Consider the following 24,463-nt stretch of genomic DNA (forward strand, 5'->3'; position numbering starts at 1 on the left):
GGTAAATTATTTTAGTGCGTAGATGAGGCACCTTGTGAATTTCATTAAAGGCCTTTCCGACTCCTACCATATCTTTTAATAAGTCACTGATCCGTCAAAATTTGGCACCCCAATGGCTTGAAAGAGTTAATATAACTTTTGAAAATAAGTTATCTACCTGAGTTAGTTACATGCTAACAATATAACTTAACAATGATCACAAACTACTAAAAAAAAAAAAAAAATTAGAACTGAAGAAAAAAAACATATAGTAAAATTGGTTTGGTTTATTCTTGTATTAATCTTGAAGTGTTTATAGCATGACTAATAGTAGGATCCATTACTAATAATACTAACAGCTTTGGGTTAAAGAGACAAATTACTAAAGGAAGTCTCCATTTTCTCCCAAGTAATTTAAGCCTCAAGCAGTTAGTCAAATGATTCAATTTAAGAAAATACCAAAAGCACAATTATCTCCCTGTCCTGTTTATCCAACATAAATATTAAAATTAAGTACTGTAAACAAGTAACATGTTTTAAGCATTTTTGTGACCAGGTATTTTATCCTCATCTCTCGTAATTTAGGTGCCGTACTCGGAATTGGGAGGCAAAACCCTGGTGATGGCTGTCTATGATTTTGATCGTTTCTCCAAGCATGACATTATTGGGGAATTTAAAGTCCCAATGAACACAGTGGATTTCGGTCACGTAACTGAGGAGTGGCGCGATCTGCAAAGTGCTGAGAAGGAAGAGGTAAGAAAACCATTAGCATTTCTAGGATGACAACCTGAACTAGTCAGTTCCCACTCAGATAATAGCCTATTGAGAGATGTTCTTTACAAAGAGTGATGTGGGCCTCCAACTGCTGACAGCTGGCAAAATAGGGTCAGGGGATTGCATAACCTCATTGAAACACATACAGATCTTCTGGATGTTATTTGAAAGAAAAGAGAAAGATTTGTGCACCAGGTCTAGAGAAAACTCCCTGGATACACACACACACAATCTGTTCCTAAAAGCTTCCCAAATTCCATACATCCACCTACTTCTTTAAAAGGACGTTAAAAATATCATGTTATTCTTTGTATTTTTCCATAATCATTCTGTCTTTCTACATAGGGTAGGTAGCTATTAAATAGAAAGAAATGATACTTTTTCCTTGGTTATTTCTGCACATCACAGACATTTCATTGCTTCTTCTGAACATACCAGAGTATGATGGGTGAAACATCAAATACAATTTGCAAAACCTGACATTAAAGCCCTTTTCTAAAGGACTCGCATTTTTATAATACTCTTTACATTGTGTTTTTCCCAGTTTTAATAGCTTAGCCCAGGATTTTTCTGTGATTTAAAAGGGGAAGTCCAATATCCTCAGTGCATTTAAACTACATGATAATCAATTATATTTGATTATGCCGTGTCTGCCTGGCATTAGCGCTTTTCTGTAAGCATATCTCAGTAGGCCAATACCAGAAAAGTAAACAACTCTTAGCTTCTCTGAATTCCAAAAGCAAGTCCTTTTTCAGCCATATTTTGGATCCTGACTTGAGTTTATAATTACCCAAGGGCTTGCCAATAGCCTTCGTCATTTAGGATCCCTAGGATTTCTTAAGATGTGGACACTTTGGGGCCACCAGCCTTCAGAAAAACTCAGCCAAGCCCATAACCTGGGAATCCTCTCCGCCCAAGGTTTTCTGTGACCAATATAATCAATTGAGTTTTTAAGAATAGGCTTGGGATTGCTCTACTGAAACTGAATTTTATTAGTGCTCTAAAATTATTATTTGGTTGTACGAAAGGAGTCCAAATTATTTGAGTCAAGCTCTGCTTTCTTTTTGGAAGGAAATACATATATATATATATATATATATATATACATATATATATATATATATATATATATATATATATATATATATATAAAAAACCAAATAGGTTAGTCAAAATTAGATGCTTGAATATTGAGATAGATTTAGCCCTACTGTGGATTTTCAGGAACTCAAGGATAATACTGAGTTTTTAAATTTTATGATTTTATAAGTGGTTCCCCCTATGAGTAAACTAATATCAATATTAAATTGAACATCTGAAAAGAGAAACATTCAATCATTTGACCTTTATACTTCTGATCATTTAATGAAGTAGCAAGCTATTTCATTGAATTTTTATATTTTATTGGAAAGCTTGGCTCTGTGTAAATTCCTTGCAGCTGGGTTGGCGGGGGCAAAGTGGGACCATAAATATTTATTAACTAATTGGTTTTTATTAATTAACTGTTTTTTGGGTTGGCTTGTTGGTTGAATATGGTGCTTCACAATGCCCACCTGTCCAGATTGCATGGCTCACACGACTCAACTCCACCTGGTAACTATCAAGTGGTCTGGAATTCCAACACTGCACCCCACTGGGTTTCTGAGAAGTTGGTAAATATTTTTGCTTGAGTGAAGGGGATGTAGGCCATCAAGTGATTTTTCTCTTTCAAAAATTCTTGAAGACAGATAGAGTTTGAGGCTTGGCACTAAGCCCACGGGTTTGGACTCTAGAGTCTAGGAGGTTAAGTAGACTGCCCAAAAAGAATCACATTTTTATCTCACCCCCTTCGTCACCCTCTTCTCTTTCCTCCATGTCTTATTTCTCTATCTAAGACTTTTGTCACCCAATTCATTCAAAAATATTCATTATGCAAATATGTATTATACCCTCTATATTTCTAGAACTGCACTAGGTGTTAAAAAGAAGTGAAAAGGGCAAACTGCCCCTGCTTTCGTAGGGTTTAGTGTTGGCTCATTTTTCCTCCCTCACTCCAAGCTTTGCCTTGTTTATTGCCAGCTAGACTGATTTCTGGAAGACGTCGTGTCTTGAAGACCAAACACACCTCGGTTTCAATCCTGACCGATCCATTTACTAGCTCAGAGAATCACCGAAGCTCTCTAGCATTCAGTTATTAACCTAGAAAGTGGCCTAACATTATCTCCCCCGTATCTGATATACCAAGAAGGCTCATGTTCCTAGCAGAGAGCACAGTATGTACCAAGTGCTGAATGAGTGAGAGATCTCCTATTTTTCCTTCTTGACCAATCTTAGTGTTTTGTTTCTCTTGTTTTTCAGCTCCCTATGCATTCTCCCATTTCCCTCTATCTATATCTACTTCTCTATTCTTTTTCTCACCGCCATTGTACTATTGAATGTCTCTAGAAATTTTTAATGGGAAATAATTCTACAATTACATTTTTTAACTCTGGGGCTTTTCCTCTTTGATATCTACTGAGGAATAGTGATTTCGGGGTTTCAGTTGAGTGATTATTTCCTTCTATCATGATATAGGAAACCTCATGAAACAGATGTCTAACTTACAGAGTATCTCTGGATGACTAGACTCAGGTATAACCTTTATCATAATAAGTTAACTAAGATTCCAATTATATTTTATATCTGAAGGATCCCATATTCTCACTGATATGTATTGTACATGCTCTCTTTTTAAACTACTGTCCGTTAACTGCAGAAATTTATTGTGTGAATAAACTGAAGCCTTAGTTTGACGTTAGTTCTCACAATTTTAAAGAAATTGTTTTTCCATTTTACATAAGTAATTCTGTTCATGACTTTAATTTCCTTTCATCTAACAGTATTAAATGTTATTTTTAACATCATAAGGAATTAAAGATACTAAAGAAATTGAGAAAAAAATTCAAGAAATAGCTTTGGAATCTAAAAATCGAACCACTAACCATACGTAGTAGTCTTTTCAAATAGAGACTTAGATGTAAGCAGGTTAAATTCAAAGTACTGAGTGCCAATCCTGTGATTTTGATAGAATGGGGTATGGTTTTTGATTGTTTTTGCGTTTGTTTGTTTTTGCCAGAAAGCTATAAAATATAAAAGTCATAGATGCTGAAGCAATTATGTAAGTGAAGAAATTGTGTGTTATTTTAGTGATCAATTAAATGTGCAAGCAATTTAGAAAAACAAATGGGAAGGAGCTTTATCTGAAATTTGCTAAGCATATGTTTAAAACAGGCGGTGTGGAACAGATAAGCTATGCCGGGAAGAGCCCTAAGAAGCACACAGCTTTCTCTGTTAGATTCTAGCCCCTGGTGAAAACATCTCTGGTGAGGTTTCCATTCTGACTTTATTAATGTTTTTCTAATTAACATAACCAAAGTCATCTTACTGGCTTAGGTTCACTTGTTTTCTGTTGCATGGTTGACCATTCTCTCTCCTTCTTCCTCCCAACAGACTAATTTTACCCTGCAGATAGTTATACCTTGCTCTTCCTTTTGTTTCTTTAAAACAGAAATATATATATCTTCTGAGTTTTGGGAAATGGTTACATATAAAATTATTTTCTTAATTTTCCCATTTTCAGTATGGGGCTTCAAAAATCATCCTTTATAATCAGTATATACAGTTTTTCCATTTGCAAAAGGCTTCTTATATGTATAGCCTCAGGCTGACTATTTTGAATTTTTGAGATTTTCTTCCTTTTAATCATCCAAAAGATACTTATGCTACCCTCAAGTCAAACCTGAAACCAATCTTCAGATTTTTGGAATAATCCATTCATTTAATATTTTCACTTAATTACTTCAAATGTTACAATCAATAGCTATAAACACATTTTTTTTCATTTTTTTTTTATTTTTTATTTTTTTTAATTTATTGGGGTGACAATTGTTAGTAAAATTACATAGATTTCAGGTGTGCAATTCTGTATCACATCATCTATAACTTACATTATGTGTTCACCATCCAGAGTCAGTTCTCCTTCCATCACCATATATTTGATCCCCCTTACCCTCATCTGCCACCCCCCAACCCCCTTACCCTCTGGTAACCACTAAATTATGTTCCCCAGATTAATTTTCAAACCCCGTGGCCATCTTGTGGTCACTGATTGTTTTCCAATCCCCTCACCTTCCCCTTTACCCCACCCTGCCCATCTAGCAACCCTCAGTTTTTCCTCTTTGTCTCCAAAACTGTTTCTGATTAGTTCATTCACTTACTCTTTTCTTTAGATTCCGCATATAAGTGAGATCATATGGTACTTATCTTTCTCTGTCTGACTTATTTCACTTAACATAATGTTCTCTAGGTCCATCCATGTTGTTGCAAATGGTAAGATTTCTTTCTTCTTTATGGCTGCGTAATACTCCATTGTATAAATGTACCACAGTTTCTTAATCCAGTCATCTACCGATGGACATTTCGGTTGTTTCCATGTCTTAGCTATTGTGTATAGTGCTGCAATAAACATAGGAGTGCATAAAGATTTTTGAATTGGAGTTTTGGATTTCTCCGGATAGATACCTAGGAGTGGAATTACTGGATCATAGGGTAGTTCCATTTTCATATTTTTGAGATACTTCCATACTGTTTTACATAGTGGCTGCACCAATCTGCAATCCCACCAACAGTGCACAAGCGTTCCCTTTTCTCCACATCCGCGTCAGCACTTGTTGTTTGTTGATTTATTGATGATAGCCATTTTGACTGGGGTGAGGTGGTATCTCATTGTGGTTTTTATTTGCATTTCTCTGATGGTTAGTGAGGTTGAGCATTTCTTCATATGTCTATTTGCAATCTGTATGTCCTTTTTAGAAAAATGTCTCTTCAAGTCCTCTGCCCATTTCTTAATTGGGTCGTTTGTTTTTTTGGAGTTGAGTTGAGTGAGTTTTTCATAGATTTGTGATATTAATCCCTCATCAGATATATCATTGGTAAATATCTTTTCCCATTCAGTAGGATCCCTTTTTGTTTTATTGATGGTTTCCTTTGCTGTGAAAAAGCTTTTTAGTTTGATATAATCCCACATGTTTATTTTTTCTCTTACTTCCCTCGCACGAGGGGATATATCAGTAAAAATCTTACTCCGGGTAATGTCTGTGAAGTTTCTTCCTATATTTTCTTCCAGGTATTTTATGGTTTCAGATCTTACATTTAAGTCTTTAAGCCATTTTGAATTTATTTTTGTATATGGTATAAGGAGGTGGTCCAGCTTCATTTTTTTGCATGTGTCTGTCCAGGTTTCCCAGCACCATTTATTGAATAGACTGTCTTTACCCCACCGTACATTCTTGCTTCCATTGTCATAGATTAAATGGCCATATAGGCATGGATTTATTTCTGGACTCTCTATTCTGTTCCATTGATCTATGTGTCTGTTTTTATGCCAGTACCATGCTGTTTTGATTACTGTAGCCTTGTAGTATAATTTGAAGTCAGGTATTGTTATACCTCCCACTTTGTTCGTATTTCTCAAGATTGCTGAGGCTATATGGGGTCTTTTATGGTCCCATATAAATTTTAGGATTATATGTTCTATTTCTGTGAAAAACGTCGTTGGTAGTTTGATAGGAATTGCGTTGAATACGTATATTGCCTTAGGCAGTATGGACATTTTAACTATATTAATTCTTCCTATCCATGAACATGATATGTGTTTCCATCTATTTATATCTTCCTTCATTCCTTTCTTCAGTGTCTTATAATTTTCTGAGTACAGATCTTTTACTTCTTTGGTTAAATTTATTCCCAGGTATTTTATAGTCTTTGGGGCAATTGTAAATGGGATTGTTTTTTTAATTTCTCCTTCTGATGTTTTATTATTGGTATATACAAATGCAACTGATTTCTGAATATTAATTTTGTATCCTGCTACTTTACTAAATTCATCTATCAGCTCTAATAGCTTCTTGGTGGAGTCTTTAGGGTTCTCTATATATAGTATCATATCATCTGCATATAATGATAATTTTACTTCCTTACCAATTTGGATGCCTTTTATTTCTTTTTCTTGCCTGATTGCTGTGGCTAGAACTTCCAGCACTATGTTGAATAGAAGCGGAGATAGTGGGCAACCTTGCCTTGTTCCTGATCTTAGGGGGAATGGTTTTAGCTTTTCCCCATTGAGTATGATGTTAGCTGTGGGTTTGTCATATATGGCCTTTATGATCCCTCTATTCCCACTTTCTTAAGGGTTTTTATCATAAATGGCTGTTGGATTTTATCAAATGCTTTTTCTGCATCTATTGATATGATCATGTGATTTTTATTTTTCATTTTGTTAATGTGGTGTATCACATTAATTGATTTGCGGATGTTGAACCACCCTTGCATACCAGGGATGAATCCCACTTGATCATGGTGTATGATCTTTTTAATGTATTGCTGAATTCTGTTCACTAATATTTTGTTGAGGATTTTTGCATCTATGTTCAGTAGAGATAACGGCCTGTAGTTTTCTTTTTTTGTGGTGTCTTTGTCTGATTTTGGGATCAGGGTGATAGTGGCTTCGTAAAAAGTGTTTGGGAGTCTTCCCTCCTTCTGGATTTTTTGGAAGAGCTTGAGGAGAATAGGTGATAATTCTTTTTTGAACGTTTTGTAAAATTCACCTGTAAAGCCATCTGGTCCAGGGCTTTTGTTTGTTGGGAGATTGTTGATTACTGATTCAATTTCCGTGGTGGTAATCAGTCTATTCAGGTTTTCTGTTTCTTCTTGAGTTAGCCTTGGAAGGTTGTATGCCTCTAGAAAATTGTCCATTTTTTCCAAATTGTCAAATTTGTTGGCATATAGTTGCTCATAGTAACTTCTTAAAACTTTTTGTATTTCTGCGGTGTCCGTTGTCACTTCTCCTCTTTCATTTCTGATTTTATTAATTTGGGTCCTCTCTCTTTTTTTTTTAATGAATCTGGCTAAAGGTTTGTCAATTTTGTTTATCTTCTCTAAGAACCAACTCTTGGATTCATTGATCTTTTGTATTGTTTTTCTGGTTTCTATTTCATTTATTTCTGCTCTGATCTTTATTATCTCCTTCCTTGTGCTCCCTTTGGGCTTATTTTGCTGTTCTTTTTCCAGATCCCTTCAGTGTGAAGATAAACTGTTGATTAGTGATTTTTCTTGTTTCTTTAGGTAGGCCTGCAAAGCTATGAATTTCCCTCTTAGGACTGCCTTCGCGGCATCCCATAGATTTTGGGTCGTCGTGTTTTCATTTCCGTTTGTCTCAAAATATCTTTTGATTTCTTCCTTGATCTCCTGCTTGACCCATTCATTATTTAGTAATAAGTTATTCAGCCTCCATGAATTGGTGTGTCTTCCAGTTTTTTTCCTGTAGTTCATTTCTAATTTCATAGCATTGTGATCAGAGAAGACAATTGGTATGATTTCAATTTTCTTAAATTTATCAAGACTTGTTTTGTGGCCTAACATACGGTCTATCTTGGAAAATGTTCCATGTGCGCTTGAGAAAAAAGTGTATTTTGCAGCATTGGGGTGAAATGTTCTGAAAATATCGATTAAATCCAAGTGGTCCAATGCATCATTTAAGGCTGTTGTTTCCATATTGATTTTCTGTCTGGAAGACCTGTCTCTTGTTGTCAGAGGTGTGTTGAAGTCCCCTACTATGATAGTGTTACTGTTGATCTCTGTCTTTATGTCAGTCAGTACCTGTTTTATACATTTAGGTGCTCCTATGTTGGGTGCATAGATGTTTACTAGGGTTATGTCCTCTTGTCGGATCGATCCCTTTATTATTATATAGTGCCCATCTTTATCTTTTAATATGTTCTTCATTTTAAAGTCTATTTTGTCAGATATAAGTATTGCAACTCCAGCTTTTTTCTCATTTCTATTTGCATGAAATATCTTACTCCAACCCTTCACCTTCAGCCTGTGTGTGTCTTTTGTTCTGAGGTGAGTCTCTTGTATACAGCATATACAAGGGTCTTGCTTTCTTATCCAGTCAGCCACCCTATGTCTCTTAATTGGAGCATTTAATCCATTTACATTTAAAGTGATTATTGATAGGTACATAGTTATTGCCATTTTTAAATTTGTAGTTAGGTTGTTTTGACCTTTCTTCTATTTACAGAAGTCCTTTTAGTATTTCTTGCAATGCTGGCTTGGTGGTAATAAATTCCGTTAGCTTATTTTTTTCTGGAAAGCTCTTTATCTCTCCATCAACTTTAAATGATAGCCTTGCTGGATAAAGCAATCTAGGTTGTAGGCCTTTGTTTTCCATCACTTTGAGTATCTCCTGCCATTCCCTCCTGGCCTTCAATGTTTCTGTAGAAAAATCATTTGATAGTCTTATGGGAGTTCCCTTGTATGTAACCCTCTGTCTTTCTCTTGCTGCTTTTAGGATTCTCTTTGTCTTTAACCTTTGACATTTTAACTATAATGTGTCTTGGTGTGGACCTGTTTGGGTTTATCCTGGTTGGAACTCTCTGCACTTCCTGGGCTTGAATGTTGGTTTCCTTCATCAGGTTGGGGAAGTTTTCAGACATTATTACTTCAAATATGTTCTCAATCCCTTGCTTCCTCTCTTCACCTTCTGGTATTCCTATGACGCGCATGTTGTTGCGCTTGATGTTATCCCAGAGGTCTCTTAAGCCATCCTCATTGTTTTTTATTCTTTATTCTTTTTTCTTTCTGTTGTTCCATTTGAGTGATCTCTGCTACCTTGTCTTCTAAGTCACTGATTCAATCCTCTGCTTCATCCAACCTGCTGGTAATTCCTTCAAGTGAGTTCTTAATTTCGGTAATTGTGTTCTTTAGTTCTAACTGGTTGTTCGTTATGATTTCTACATCCTTCTTTATGTCTTCTCTAAGCTCCTTAAACATTCTTATCACCAGTGTTCTGAACTCTGTCTCTGAAAGGTTGGTTCATTTGGTTCCAGTTGTGGCGGTTTCTTCTATTCTTTTATTTGGGACGTGTATCTTTGTTTCCCCATTCTGGCTGACTCTCTGTGTTTGTTTTGATGTATTAGGTAGATCCCCTAGAGTTCTTAGTTCTTGCTAGGTTATCTTATGTAGTATGTGTCCTTTATATTTGACTTGCACTACATCGTTCTTCTCCTCTGAGTGTGCTCCAAAGGTGACTCTTGTGTTGTGTATATTGTCCTGTTCAAGAAGATCTTTAAGTGCTTTTTGCTTGTGAGTAGGTGGGGTTAACTCCTACGCTGACTCGTTGTGAGACTTGGCTCTGCCCACCGCAGGGCGTTCTGCTATGTGAGGGTTGACCACTTAAATGTGGTTTGGCCTCTATGGGCTCTAGTGCCTGCAGAGAATTCCCTCTGGGTGTATGACTTGTAGGTCAAACCCGGTAGTACTCTGGTTTGGTCTGGAGTTGGCCTCTGGATATGTTGAATCTTGTGCCTCTTAAGCTGGGCCCTGGTAGGGCAGTTTCAGAACAAAGCAAATCACCAAGCACAACAGCAACAACAACAACAAAGAAAAAAATCAAATACATTCACATGTAAAAACACCCGACACAGGCAAAGATATCAAAGATATAAAGACAAAGCAAAACAAAACAACACAAAGCAAAACAAAAAGCAGTGCCAGTCTTGGCTTAAGCCCACCAAGTAATGTCCAAGTTGTCCTCTGCTGTACCAAAGAGCCCCCTGTTTATTGCGCAGGCAGAGCCGGTCACCTGGTGCCCAGAGTGACTTTGGGATTGTAGATTTAAATGCGTGGGCCTGAGGGGTCTGGATGATAGTTTTTACAAAGTCAGTGCAGTTTCTGCCCTTGCCTGCACATATGCACACTGAGAGTAGCACCACCAGCCCCGTGTCCACCACTCCTGAATCTTAGGGCACTTCTTCAGTGTGTGTGTATATGGGGGTGGGTGCGGGCGGGAGATTTCTGATCTGCTGAAAGCCCAGAGCTGCGCCTGCCTTACTGATGATCCCTGGGAGTGTCTCGACAGTTGCACTTGCCCCGCCCTACGCAGGCCAGAAAGGGTGGGGGCTGGGGATGGAGGGGTATTCTCTCTCCCAGCCCAGCCGCATGTCACCCTCTTCCCGCAGGCCAGAAAAGGTGGTGGCTGGGGGTCTCTTCTCTCCTAGCCCAGCCAAAATCACACTCTTCCCAGCCTCTTCCCTGAGTCAGGGCTGCCTGTCAGTCTTCCCCGAGCCTGAGCACTACTATGGCTCCTCTGTAATCTGACACTACTCCTCAGTTCAGGGGCCAGTTTAAGTCTCTGGAAGGGCGGGGTAGGATTGGAAGAGCGGGGGGGGGGGGGGGGGGGGCGGGAGGGGCCCAGGTATGGAGTCTGTGTTCTTTGTCCGCCCCAGGGCCCACTAGCTTCCCTCCCGGCGGGAGAAATCAGCCGTGGGACGCAGGGAAAGAGCCCACCTCCTGGTCTCTGTGCTCTCCGTTCGCCCTGGGATCCCGTGCATGCCCGGAACTGCGGGTGCCACCGCGGTTTTCGCCACCGCCGCCACCGGCCGGGACCCCGCGGGCCCGTGCGTTTTCACTCCGCTCCCTTCCTTCCTTCCTTCCCCTGCTCGCCCAATTAGCGCACCTTCAAGTAATCCTTCCACGAGTCTCTTAGCTGTTCTCCTGGTCTCTGTGCTCTCCGTTCCGCCCTGGGATCCCGTGCATGCCTGGAACTGCGGGTGCCACCGCGGTTTTCGCCGCCGCCGCCGGCCGGAACCCCTATAAACCCATTTTTTAAAAATTTTATTTATGATCATTTTAGAAATTTTCTCAGTCCTGAATCCCAGTATCAAACACAGCTTCAAAGCATTTAAATTCTTTTTATTTTAGTATTTTGTTCCTATTTTTTTATCCCCATTCCTTTCAGTACTTCTTATCTCTGAAAACAGCAAAATAGAACTTGAGATCTCTTTTTTTTTTTGAGCAAGTCTGTCTCATAACTTGACCACTACTGTTTTGTCTCCATTAGGGAATAAGTCTATCATCTCTGCTTTGTGTGGAATTCCGTAAAGCCTGATTTTTAAATGAGATGCTGTAATCCAGTGCAAATGGAAAAAAAAATTGATTGCTGAATTAAAACAAGTTGGGACATAATTTAATTAGTACTCAAGCGGAAGGGCAGAGAAGCTACTTTAGTGCCTTAATAGAAAATCAATTTTGCCAGAAAATTTCACATTTTTAAACCTAATTAGAAAAACATTCACTTCACAGAAAAGCATTTGGAGAATACACATTCAATCAAACAGTCAAAGTTTTTTAGCTTCCAATGGTCAATTACTTGATACTTCTTTAGAATGAGTTAAAGTCATGATTGTATCTTTTGTCCAAGGATCATGCAAGAACTGATGATATTTCTAAGTAGTTAGCAGTCAGATGGTAACTCATGCCCTCCAAGAATCTCTGTACAACAGATCAATGCCCTGAATGAAAATCCTTATAAAAGGTTAACTGCTGGAACGTTACACATGAATGCCAATAAGATCCTTCCTTGTGATTCACAATCTATCACATGAGAGAAATGCAACAAAGACACTGACTTTGATCCATAGCATTCCAGGAAGGTATGATTATTGGTAATTGTTTACTTGTTCGTTGCCTATCTTCCCGACTAGACGGTAAGCTCTGTCCCAGTAGGGGCCATATCTATTCTTTCCCACTGTGAAACCAAGTCTGTTCACAGAGGCAAGCACACAATAAGCATGCAAAAAGATTGCTCAATGAGTAAATGGAAAGAGGTGATTATTATGCTGTAAGAGATGTTTCAAAACTTCCTTTTTAAAGTTCATGTTAATAATAGTCATTGTGTTGTTTTACAAATGAAAGCTAAAGTGTTCTGAAAGCCTGTCAACAAAATATCTTAACACCAACTAATGAAAACAGTTTAGTACCTCTCTGTTTTTCTCAGTCTGTTTTCTTTAAAAAATGAAGCAGTATAGATGCTTAGCAAAATCATTGTTACTGTTTTTGTTGATGGTCATGAAAATGATAGTTTTTCTCTTACTTTTTTTTATGATAAAGACTTATACAGTATCTCTTCCTTCTCTGTAACCTTTCTTTCATCCTATTTCCATGATGCACAGAGAGCTTGGAGCTTAGCTTAATTTAACTTTTAAAAATTAACATCTAGTTAAAGCTATGATGCATCATGGAAATGTACACAGAAGGAAATGAGGAAATCGGCCACAAGGAAATTTCAAAGAATCTGAACAAAATCTTAGTTTCTCATAGATAGGATATCTGCTGTTAGTCAGATTTAGAATACAATACATATGTAGTATTGAACTGTTTTCTAATATATCAAGACCATGATATATTTTAGTGTACTTAGTATCTATATGTCCATTTTGTGGGACTTGGAACATAATGATTTTCCTTTCAACTATTACAGAAATTGCATTTGATTTTTTTTGATATGTCTTTGTCCATAACTATGTTTTACTTGATTCTGAGTGTTTGGTCAGAATTTCAATCACCAGTTATAATTATATCGTTATGCATAATAAGTATCATCTGCTTCATAATGTGGTTTCTAAGATCATAGGAAAAAGCAAATAACTTGAAATATCCCTCTAGTGTGTAGGACTGTAATTTGATTGCCTGTCTAGTTGAAAAGACTTTTCAGGCACAAATGGAGGGGACTAAATTCTTACTTCACTACATTTCTAAATGAAAATTTGATTTTTTTTATTGTGAATTCCCTAAAAAATTAATATACATTTAGACTGTAAAGACTTAAGTGGGAGGAGAGACCCTGGGCATTTTCAAAATGCCCTGTGGTGAAAGTTCCATTGCCCTCCCTCCCCCGTTGTCATACCTTAACCTGCTATTATACCATACCCTCCCTATCACAGCTATAAGCACCCAAAGGCGTGTGTTCCCAGCCCTGCTTCTTTGTTTCCAAAATTCATTTTCATTCACGTTGTTTACCTTAGCTTCTTTAACTACACTATAAACACAAATAAAAGCTACCATTTACCTGGAGCCTATGTGTGCCAGCAAAAATAATCCTCATAACATTCATTAAAATTGGCATTATTAAATCTGCTTTACAGAATGAGGGGAAAACAGATGTGGAGCCCGGGAAATCTAATTTGTCCAAGTTCATACAACAGTGCCATAGCTACAATCCAAATACAGGTCTGAAGCCCACACTCTTCCATCATACTGTCGTCCTCCAAAGGTCTTTCTCAAGCTTTTCCTCCACAAAGTATAGCTGTAAACTCAATTTAAATGCAAAACAAAACTAGTTTTTCTTCGTTTTGGCTTTTTGGTGGTGGTGGTGGTGGGAGGGGGGTGCATATTAACATTTGGTCAGTTTGCTTTGACAACTTGCAACTAGTTGAAGTCTACATATATATTTTCCCTTTCAAATATTATAACACATTGCAAATGTATGCAACATGGGGGGGAAGCATTCATAGCTATGGCATTTTAGTTCTTAACAGTATTTCATACAAACTCAGCATGAATTCCTGCCCAGGATACAAAGTTCTAAAATTCAAAGGTACTCATTAACACAAACATGTTATTATTCACTCATGAGTGCTGAGGAATTTAATGATGACAGGGATTCTGCTTTCCATTAAAAAAAAATCTTCATTAAATAGAATATAAATTTCCATCAATCCAGTCAAAACACATATTGAATATCTGTGAAATTAATACTGTAAAGTGTATAAAATGGAAGATTAAAATTCACATATGGGAAATGGTCGGTAATTGTAGCACAATTTCATAATGCAAAACAAAAAAAGCTTCAAAGTAAGCCAAATAAGAAGTATAAATTGTGTGAGTCACGCTAAAAATAAAATTAATAAAGTACTATGTTCAGCTTCAAGTTTCCTTTTTGACATTAAAGAAAGGAAAATTTAAAACTATTTCTTACCTCCTGTTAGAATTTTTAAAAGACTCACAAGCTAGACCATCTTTTCTGTGAGAAAAGGTAGCACAATGAATAAAACTGGTATTTTAAATTAGGTTAACTAGAATGTAAAGCACACTCATATTTACTAGTTTTTTTTCCCATTGTTCATTTTCAGTTGCCTTAAATTTAGTGCTATATTTAAAAAATATTGGTTACCATAGGTATTCATGAAAACGGGTTGTAGTTGAATGTCTAAACTAGCATTGTGTTTTCAAAAGTAATTTATTAATCCGATTGATGGTACACCTTTATTTAGCGATTTTGTTTGCATTTTAACAAAATTTCCTAAGTCTTTTTTTCTTAAATCCAATTACCGATCCTATAAAAGTTATGATGATGCATTATGAAAAACTGGTTGTTTTTACTGGTACTCAATGTGCCCAACAAAATCTTACATCATACGATATTTTTATTAATTAATGAAACTTCAGTGATATACCTCGTACACATTTTAAGTCTTTCTGTCTTTTATATAATGGTGCCCTATCCTATTGTTTTCTTTTCAAGCAAGCGTCTGAACACTTGCATTTGCATATTCTTATCCAAAGGCACCCACAGCTGAGTGGGTGTTTAAAGTTGATAAAATGTTTTTCTTCACCTAGAATGGTTTCTACACACTTGTGGCCAATAGACTCAAAACATCAGTTGTATGACTATGGAAAGGTGAACCTATCAGAATAAAGCTCTTATAGTAGCTTACAACCAAACAAGTGATGGATTTGTACCATGATTTAACAGTATACTTGGATCTTTCCTGCACAGTGTTTCATTCCTTTATTTATACAGTAGCTATGTAAAATAATATTGCTGTGAATTCATATTGTAATCGATAAAGTACTTTAACCAGGAAAAAAAAACCTGTAAGTTAAAATGTACCATACATTTTAAGTGAGAAGAAAAGGCATGAACAGAGAGGCTCCATGGAAGAGTTGAAAAAAGTAAGCCAGTCGTTAAAACAGAGTAGAATCTGAATAGGCATAAAGAAGCTGAAAATGCCTTCTACAAGTTAAAAGAGATCAGCAAGAACAAATTTACAGAGCTAAAACCAGGCCCAGGTAAGAGTAGAGTGAAAGCTTCAGCAGGTACCCTGAGAAATAAGATTGAATGAAGTAGTTTAGTGACAGTTTGTCCCCATAATATCAGACTAATAAATCTAAACTCAGGACACTAAGGATACCTTGTAAAATGTGTTCTTCCCAAGGACAAGGGTTGGAATATGAAAGCCAGACACCCCACCCCCGACCCCTGTGCCCAGCACTCTAGTAAGTGCTTTTCTCACATTACCTCATGTAATCCTTGGAGCAGCCCTGTGGGGTAACTAATTCTTCATATCCCTATTTTGAACATTAGAAAGTGTAATTGGCCCTGTGCTACCCAGAAAATAGGTAAGAGAACAGAATAAAGATTTAGACTCAGGTCTAATTCCCAAACCGGCTTTCTCTTTACTTTGCCACATTGCCAGTTCTCTAACTGATACTCAGGGAGTGTAATGATATGGTCTATCTTGTTTACCTTCTTATACCCAGGGCCTTGGCACTGTGCCAACATGCTTCAGCATTTTCAAGTGCATTGGTTGGACAAAATAGAATGAAAATTTTGTTTAATAAGTATGCATCACGAGTCATATCATCCTCAAGGAAGTTATCTATGAAAGATACCCAATTACTCCAGTTGTACAATGGTATGTACAACTTACACTTATATGGTACCCCAAAATATTTTAAATTCGGCCCCTTTTTCCAAAAGTATTTCTCGGTGTACAATATAGATTCTTTTCTGTGTCCTCAAACGTGGCTTATCTTTGTCGTTAAGAGGTAAATTTATTGAAACGGCCGTAAACTATTTAGGGCCAAGTATGGACTACGAGTTGATGATCAAATTCAATAAAATAGTTTTAGTGATTGTGGTAAATGAGGTGGAGATCCCTGTCAGGCTTAAATTCTGACTCTGACCAGAATGTTTTTTGAACATTAACATCATTACATTGTCTCTCAAAGGGTCAGTATGGGAAAAATCACTGGGAGATGTAAGTTCTGATACATGTACTGTCAAGGAAATCTAATTGTTTTCATAGAAACTAGTGCAGATGTTCGTTTTTCTTCTTATTCAAAGAATAAAAGGAGTGAGAGTTTTCAGTTGAATTTTAAATAAAAGCAGAGCAAAGTGGTTTGGAAGCATGGATTTCATGAATATAGATTAGCAGAGCAGAAAATGAGGAGTGGAAGTTGAAATGGAAACAAAAAGAAAAAGGAGAATGAGGAAAATGTTACAGACAAGAGCAATCTTGCCTACACCTGGTTTCTTACTGAAACAGCGAAGAGGATTTTTGAGTGGGAAGTAATGTGATCAATGCCGGAGAATGTCTTGTTCTGTCGTGTCCGCCATCTTCCACACATTCGCATTTCTTACACGTGATCTTTTCAAGTGAGTTCATCATATGTTTTGGAACAATTTTTTTTTATTACCTTGTTTGTGGATTCTTCAAATTAGATGTTTTTACCTTCTGTCTTACTCCTACCTCACTTTGAGCAAGCCAAATGTTTGCACTGTGCAGTCTTTAATCCATTACAATCTGTTACTCAGCATTAGATGAAATGTCAGCAATTGAGTTGTACTATTTGTACTACGAAATAAGGGAGAACAACGAGGACTTGCAGAAAAACAACAGCTTAAATAATTAAAGGATGAAAGAGAGGGAATGCACATACACACAAACTTACTTGTTTTAAACAAGGCTGAAGTTCTTTCCAATTATGAACAAGAGATCTTTAAATATTGCAAATTTTATTCATTCTTTCTTTCATTTATTCAACATACATTTATTAAGCCCCTTTTGTAAGCCATGGACTGTGCTAATTTCTAGGAATACAATAGTGAATAAGATAGACCCATTAAGCTTACTCAATTATAATTAAATGGTAAGACAGTACTGCAAGTACATAAGATCTCTGGCCCTGGACTCAACCTATGTGGCTGTAACCATGACTTACTTATTATTGGTATGTCCTTGGGCTTGTTACTTAACCTTTCTGCAAAATGGGATTCATATTACCCACCTCCATGAGTCGTGATATGCTCTAAATGTAAAGCACTTAGCACAGTACTTAGCACCTAATAAATGCTCAATAAATACTAATTATTTTTTTGTATCAAAAACACTAATCAGAGCCCTTATTTCCTTGTGGGCTGAAAAGCAGCGCTCTGACCACTGGACTTACATCCTCCCTTTTGTGAGGATGCTAAGACAGCCTAAGGTTTCAGAAGGCATTTTCATACATGGTTTTGATGAAAGGGAGAGCTTAGACCCCACGTGCGAGAGACTGTGGAAGTGAAAAGAGGTCACAAAGGCCAATCCAAGGTAAGGTTCAGCATGCATGAGTGGAAGGTGGTACTAATAGGAGGTGGCCCCAACGACTGCGCATTTCTCTGTGCTCTGACACACAATAATGAACTCAACATTCAGGCCACGCCAATAATCAAAAAGACTGCCAAAAACAAGCATTGGCAAGCATGTGGAAAACTTGGAACCCTCATACATTTCTGGTGGGAAAGTAAAACTGTGCAGCTACTTTGGAAAACCGATAACAGTTTCTCAAAATGTTAGAGCATCATCCTATAAACTAGCAATTTCACTCCTGGTATAGACCCAAAAAAAATGGAGACACACGTGCACACAAAAAATTATACAAGAGTGTTCAGAGCAATATTTTTCATAATTGCCAAAAAAGAGAACTCAAATTTCCATTAAGTGATGATTAAACAAAACATGCTATATCTGTATGGTAGAATATTATTCAGCCATAAAAAAAGAATGAAGAGTTGGTTCATGCTACAACGTGGATGAACCAGAAAAGGAAAATCTAGACAGAAAGCAGATTAACGGCTGCCTAAGGCTGGGAGTTGGGGGGAAAGGGAAGGAGGAGAATGGCAAATGGAAAGGGAGGAATGAGGAATGGCAATTAATAGCTGTAAGTTTCTTTGCGGGCTGATGAAAATATTCTAAAATTAGATAGTGCTGATGGCTACACAACTCTAAACATACTAAAAGTCACTGAACTGTATACTTTATGAGGGTGAATTTTATGGCATGTGAATTATATCTCAACAAAGCTGTTTTTGAAAACAAGTTTCAGGCACTGAAACCCCAAACATGGAAGTATGATATTCTAGGTGGATCTGGGGCCCCATTTGAAACAGAACTCAGGTATGCTGAGAATTCTTTCCCAATACTGCTTCAAAAGTTTAGGGATAATCCCTCAAAATATTCTAGTCTTCCTATAAACCAGAGCACTTGTCTCCAAGGTTATGCTTCTTGACAGAAGGTCCCAGACCCAATTCCAATGTGGAGAGAGGGGTTTCCCCCGTCCAACACCAACAAACAGTTCCCAAACACCAGCAGAGAATCCAGGAATTCAACTCAATTCTGACCTTATCTACCCCGAGATAGAATCAGATTACACAGGTGAAGGGTTCTGTCCCACAAGACTGTTCTCCACGCCATGCACAGACACACACTTCAGACATCAGCCACAAGCCCAGGCTTGTACCTGTGCTTCTGACCAACTGGCTACAGATTGGAGGTTCCAAGGACCCCCTCCAAGCATTGGCCATTGGCAACTGATTCAACCAGCCCCTCCGCAAAGGTCAAGGCGTGGGACTGAAAGTTTCAATCCTTTAATCACTTTGTTGGCTCCGTTGGCAACCAGCCTCCCAGGCATCCAGCATCCTTAGATGCTGTCTACTTCAGCTCAATAACAAAAGATGCCTTTTTCACTCTCAACACTTGGGAAATTCCAAAGGTTTGGGGAGCTGTGAGCCAATAATTGCGGACGAAGCCCAAATATACCATGTTTCTCTGAAAATAAGACCTAACCGGACCCTCACCTCTAATGTGTCTTTTGGAGCAAAAATGAATAGAAGATTGGGTCCGGAATTTTTGTTCCAAAAGACGCATTAGAGCTGATGGTCCGGCTAGATCTTATTTTGGGGGAAACAGAGTATATATGAAAAATATATTTTGATCATCTAAGTGACCAAATACATATTTCTTGCTTCATTACAGCACATCCCTATTCTCTAAGTGTAAGTGCCTAGCCACGTAATGCTGTTTCATAAGAAGGATAGGCTATTAGTAGTTAAATTTGGGGGAGTCAAAAGTTATATGCAGATTTTCCACTTTTTCTTCTAAGAGCTACCTACTGTACCAGAAGGGTCAGCACTGCTAACCCCTACGGTGCTCAGTGTCAGCTATATTTGATACTTTTGCACATCACAGTAGTTAGCTCTTAGAAGAAAAGTGTAGTATGGATCACATGAGGACAGAACTCAGGGTTCAAATCCTATAAGCTCTCTGAGCTTTATTCCCTTATAAGTAAAATGCTGTTGAAAATGTCAAACAGATAGGTACTTACGTGTTTGAAATTTATCTTTCTTGGCTTTTTTTAAATGATTTTTAGTAAATGTATGGAGTTGTGCAACAATCAGAACCTAGTTTAGAACACTTTCATCACCCCAAAATGAACTCTTGTGCTTATTTGCAATCACTTCCCGTTCCCACTCCTCATTCCCAGGCCACTATGAATCTACTTTGTCTCTATGGATGTGCCTATTCTAGACATTGCATATCAATGTAATCCTACAATATGTGGCCTTAAAAAGTTATATTTGAAACACCGATTTGTCTGATACCAAATTAATTCCTAACTTAAACAGATATATCGAGTAACATTACTTTCTCTATTTTATAGGTGAGGGGAGGGAAAAATCCATTGTTTCCAATACCATTTAACAGTTTCGGGAGTAGTTTTCCTCTCACTGTAAGGCCAGTGATGGTCTCCGTGTATGTCTTCCCCCCACTTCTGTCTACCCTTTCCAGATTTCAAGTGGCTGAAAGCAGGGGAATAGCCCCTAAGCTCTTGGGAAATCTGATGGAAGAATACTCCGTCAGTCTCCTTCAGACAAACCTTCTGGCACTTAGTGTCTCCTGTCAGCCTTATCTCCTCTCTTCTTTATCCCTTCAGAAAGGGGATTCGGAACAAATAAAACAGTTAGCTTACTTTTTCTCTCCACTTTAAATGCCCCCAAGTTTCTAATAATGTGCCATTATTTTCTCCCTGAGATGGACCACAGCAAGATTGTGAGCCAGGGATGTACATGCGGGTGCTCCATGGGGTGTCCTTCCCTGCATTCCAGGAGCTGGCGGACAGACGCAGGAGAGCACTGGGCAGTAGGAAAACCTAGGGCACAGCAAGTCCAACCTTGTACAAACCATCTCCTTACACCTTTAAAATGCTTAGAGGCCAATGTTCTTAGAGGCGATGGTTTTCATCCCAGCATGAGCCCTACTTTCAACACCCTTTCGGAAAGTACCTTCTACATCAGTATTTTTCTTTCCATGTGGAACATAGTTTATCTGCAAGAACAATTTGTGGACTTGGGATAAAACCAAAGTATAGAGATGAGCATTTGTGAGTGAAGTAGAAGGCCCCATGGACAATTCGATTAAAAGTGGAAAAACTATTTCCTTTGAAAATACTTCTAGTCAAGTTTTCTCATTCTCTAAGCTGCAAACATCCTGGGAGGTGATGAGAGGTTGTTGTTTACCAAAAGTTAACCAATGGCTCTTCAGTTTAAGATGTTATTTCTACACGAATAAATCAATATTCTGAAAAGTTTCTTCCCTGAATTTTCACTTTCCTCTAGGGTTTAAAGAGGGGGAGGAAGGAATGTTTTTCAGGAACCAGCATGCTGTCAGAAACAGTCTGTTCTTAATTGTAGCTGGGTGTCAAAACAACAACAACAAAAAAAAATCGAGTGAGATTAGAATATTAAAATATGTCAAGAGCCTGAAGTTTATATTTTGACTTTAGAACATATTTTTGGATAGCCTAGCCCATAAAGAGAGAAGGCAGACAGTCTTTAAATGCTTGCTTGATATAAAATTTTAACTTAGGACCTGAGGAGAGATGCATTCTGCTTTTTGACGTCACCGACTTTCCAAGCAACATCATACTGACACTTTGTTTATATTGAAGCTATGTTTGAAAATGACACAGGTGGAGAGGGGAGGTTAAAAAAAAAAAAAAAGAAAGAAAATGACACAAAGGCTTTGGAAACTGAGTGTCACAGGATTACCTAATTTTAGAAAAAAAAATTACCACTTTTGTTTCTTTTTGGAGGACAATTTTCAAAGCTCTGTTACCTAGTAGAGCACAAACTTACTTTGAACCGTATTTAAATTCACCTCTATTTAGTGTTTGTATGAGCCACTCACTGTGGTAAGTGTGCTAGCTCATTTACCCCTCACAACACTGTGGGCTATGTACCATTATTACCCCAAATTTATAGACCAAGAAGCTGCAACTCGGAGAAGATGGAATAGCATAAGGCAACGCAGCTAATGGCATGCTGAAAATTCAGACTTTGATCTGAATCCAAAGATATACTCAACCAGGCTAGGTTGCCTGGAAGAAAGAGGTTGCAGGGCCCTTGGTAGAAATAGTACTTTAGTCTGCAAATGAACACACACACTGCACACTTCAGGTAGTTTGTTCCCATAGTTCTCCCACCTCCAAGGCGGCCACCACCATACAGTGCAAAGGGAGGGCTGCGACAGCTTGCCTCCATTTAACGTCTCTCCCTATTCCCAGGTATCTTAGCTGCTCCCAAGCTTTCTGGGTCAATCTTTCTGTGACATACATATATCTGTGAAATATCCCAAATAGGATTCACATTCTGTGTCCATTTCTCTCTATTCCTCATTCTCTGATTGGTTCCATTTATTATATTGTAAATTCCTGGAAGGAGAAAATAATTGCTTCCATCTCTTTCATCACCTTTCCTTATCAGGTATGATGAATGAACATGGATGAATGAACAGTATTAAATTAGGTATACTTGAACATAAGAGAAATTTCTTTGCAAAACAAAATGTCTTTGTATGCTTAGAGTTTTCTAAGCCCCTGTGTTTCATGAAACAATAAAAGAAATTCCTTATTAGCACACTATAGGGAAGATGAGATATTGAACTCTGCAGAATTGCCCAATTTTTTGTCATTACTAAACTAATTTTTGAAAAACAATAAATCTGCCCAATATGGATGATTGCCTTATAAACTACTACAATTTGAAATGCGACAATGACCATCCTCCTTGATTTCCATTTCAAAATTCTACCTCCTGTGAGAAAAAGAAAGGAGAGAAAAAAACATCAACTTTATCTTACAAAACCAGATGACTACTAAATGCATATCATCTGGTCCCCAATTAATCCTTTCTTCAAATACAAATATTTACTATTTGGAATAAATTGTACCATTGCTTCTTGGAGATTTTCCTGTCATCTTTATATGAATTATTATAGCCAATTTTACATACAACTTAGTCAAATTTTTAAACACTTTTTATGGCAGATCTGAATTTTAGCATGATAACTAGCCTTTGTTAACTGAGCAGTTGCTGCTGTCATTTTCAATTATAACTTTCAAAGCCTTGGATCAGTGGTGCTAGACCTGTTTCCTGCACTGGCAGCCTCTCTATCAGGTGAATTCTAGACACCTTACTTCTCATCACAACCCCAGTAAACCCAACCTCTTCCTCCTGCTGGTTATGCTCCTTCTTCAAAAGTTACCTAATTTTGTAATCCTAATTGCTGATCAATTCCCTTGGGAGGGAAAACAATTTATAAATGTAATTTAAATCTGAAATAATTACTCTGAAATAGTCTAGCTCAATTAAATCTCACACACTGTGTTACAGATGGTATTAAGCCAGATTTGCAAATGAGGAAACTGGGGTATGCAGAAGCTAAGAAACTTGTCTGAAATTATATAACTAGGAAATAATGACCAGACACTTAGATCAATGGTTTGCCTTATTCTAAAGTCCATGTTAATTACTATTTATTTTATTTTTAAATTCTTTTAGACCAGGGACTTTACTTCAAATTCCCAGTACTGAGAGTTAGGAAATTGTTCAAGAAAAGTATAGGGGATCCCGGTAACTTACTTACAAAAGAAATGTAGCATGTGACTATGGTGGCCTTTTAACCAATGAATTGGGGTTCTTCCTGATGAAGTAATCAGGATCAGAAAGGTGCCTATTTAAATAGCACACACGAAGTCTGAATTCTTACTCTTTCTCTTTTGGTGTGGTGGAGGAAAGGACATTTTTTGTTCCAGTGATTGTCACTCCCTCCACATACAAAAGTGCTGAATCTGAAAAGAGATGGGAGACATAGCTGAATTTTAACAAGGGTGATTTAAGCCAGTGCTGATGTTTTGGGGCATCTCGTGTGAGTCTGAAATAAGTATTTACCAGGATGTGTTGTGCAAGTCACCAGAGGATGATATCATGGAAAAATCCAGTACTCAATCACAAGGATCAAACCTGCTTTCAGTCGGCTCCTGTTCAGCACTTAATGAATTCAGTGCCCTGGGCTAGAACTTAGGTAACGGGAGCAACAAACCAGGTCATTATGTGTCATTTCTACTGGAGGATAATGCAGGAGACATCGTGTGATCTTCTCTAAGTGGAACACAGAGCCACTTGCACAGGCATTAGTTTGAGTGCCAGGATGAAAGGTAGGAAGCAGAGGCGGAGGCACAACCCAGAGTGTGGTGGACTGTTTCTCTCCTGGCCCTGCTGTGGTGACTGGCCATCGCCCACTGCCCCGCCCATTCTCAGGATTCCAGCCCGGCCAATGTAAGCAAATACTTCAGGATGCCTCCTTTCAAGATAAAATCATATGCACTTGACTTCAAAGCTGAGAATGGAAATAACTCACTTCCTAAATGTGAGTTCTGGCATACCTAAACAAAGTTTTGTAACTGGTAAGCC

The 24,463-nt window shown here is 37.8% G+C and overlaps 1 protein-coding gene across 2 annotated transcripts in view; it reads left to right on the plus strand.

Moving 5' to 3' along the window:
- Positions 1 to 24,463, plus strand: part of SYT1 (synaptotagmin 1) — a 517,982-nt gene that overhangs the window by 380,327 nt on the left and 113,192 nt on the right. For both annotated transcript variants that reach the window (XM_033117597.1, XM_033117598.1), the window contains exon 8: positions 565 to 732. In XM_033117597.1, the coding sequence (XP_032973488.1) occupies positions 565 to 732 (168 nt within the window). The remainder of the gene's footprint in view (positions 1 to 564; positions 733 to 24,463) is intronic.

Source organism: Rhinolophus ferrumequinum, chromosome 10 (assembly GCF_004115265.2).
Source record: "Rhinolophus ferrumequinum isolate MPI-CBG mRhiFer1 chromosome 10, mRhiFer1_v1.p, whole genome shotgun sequence".
NCBI classification, from domain to species: Eukaryota; Metazoa; Chordata; class Mammalia; order Chiroptera; family Rhinolophidae; genus Rhinolophus; species Rhinolophus ferrumequinum.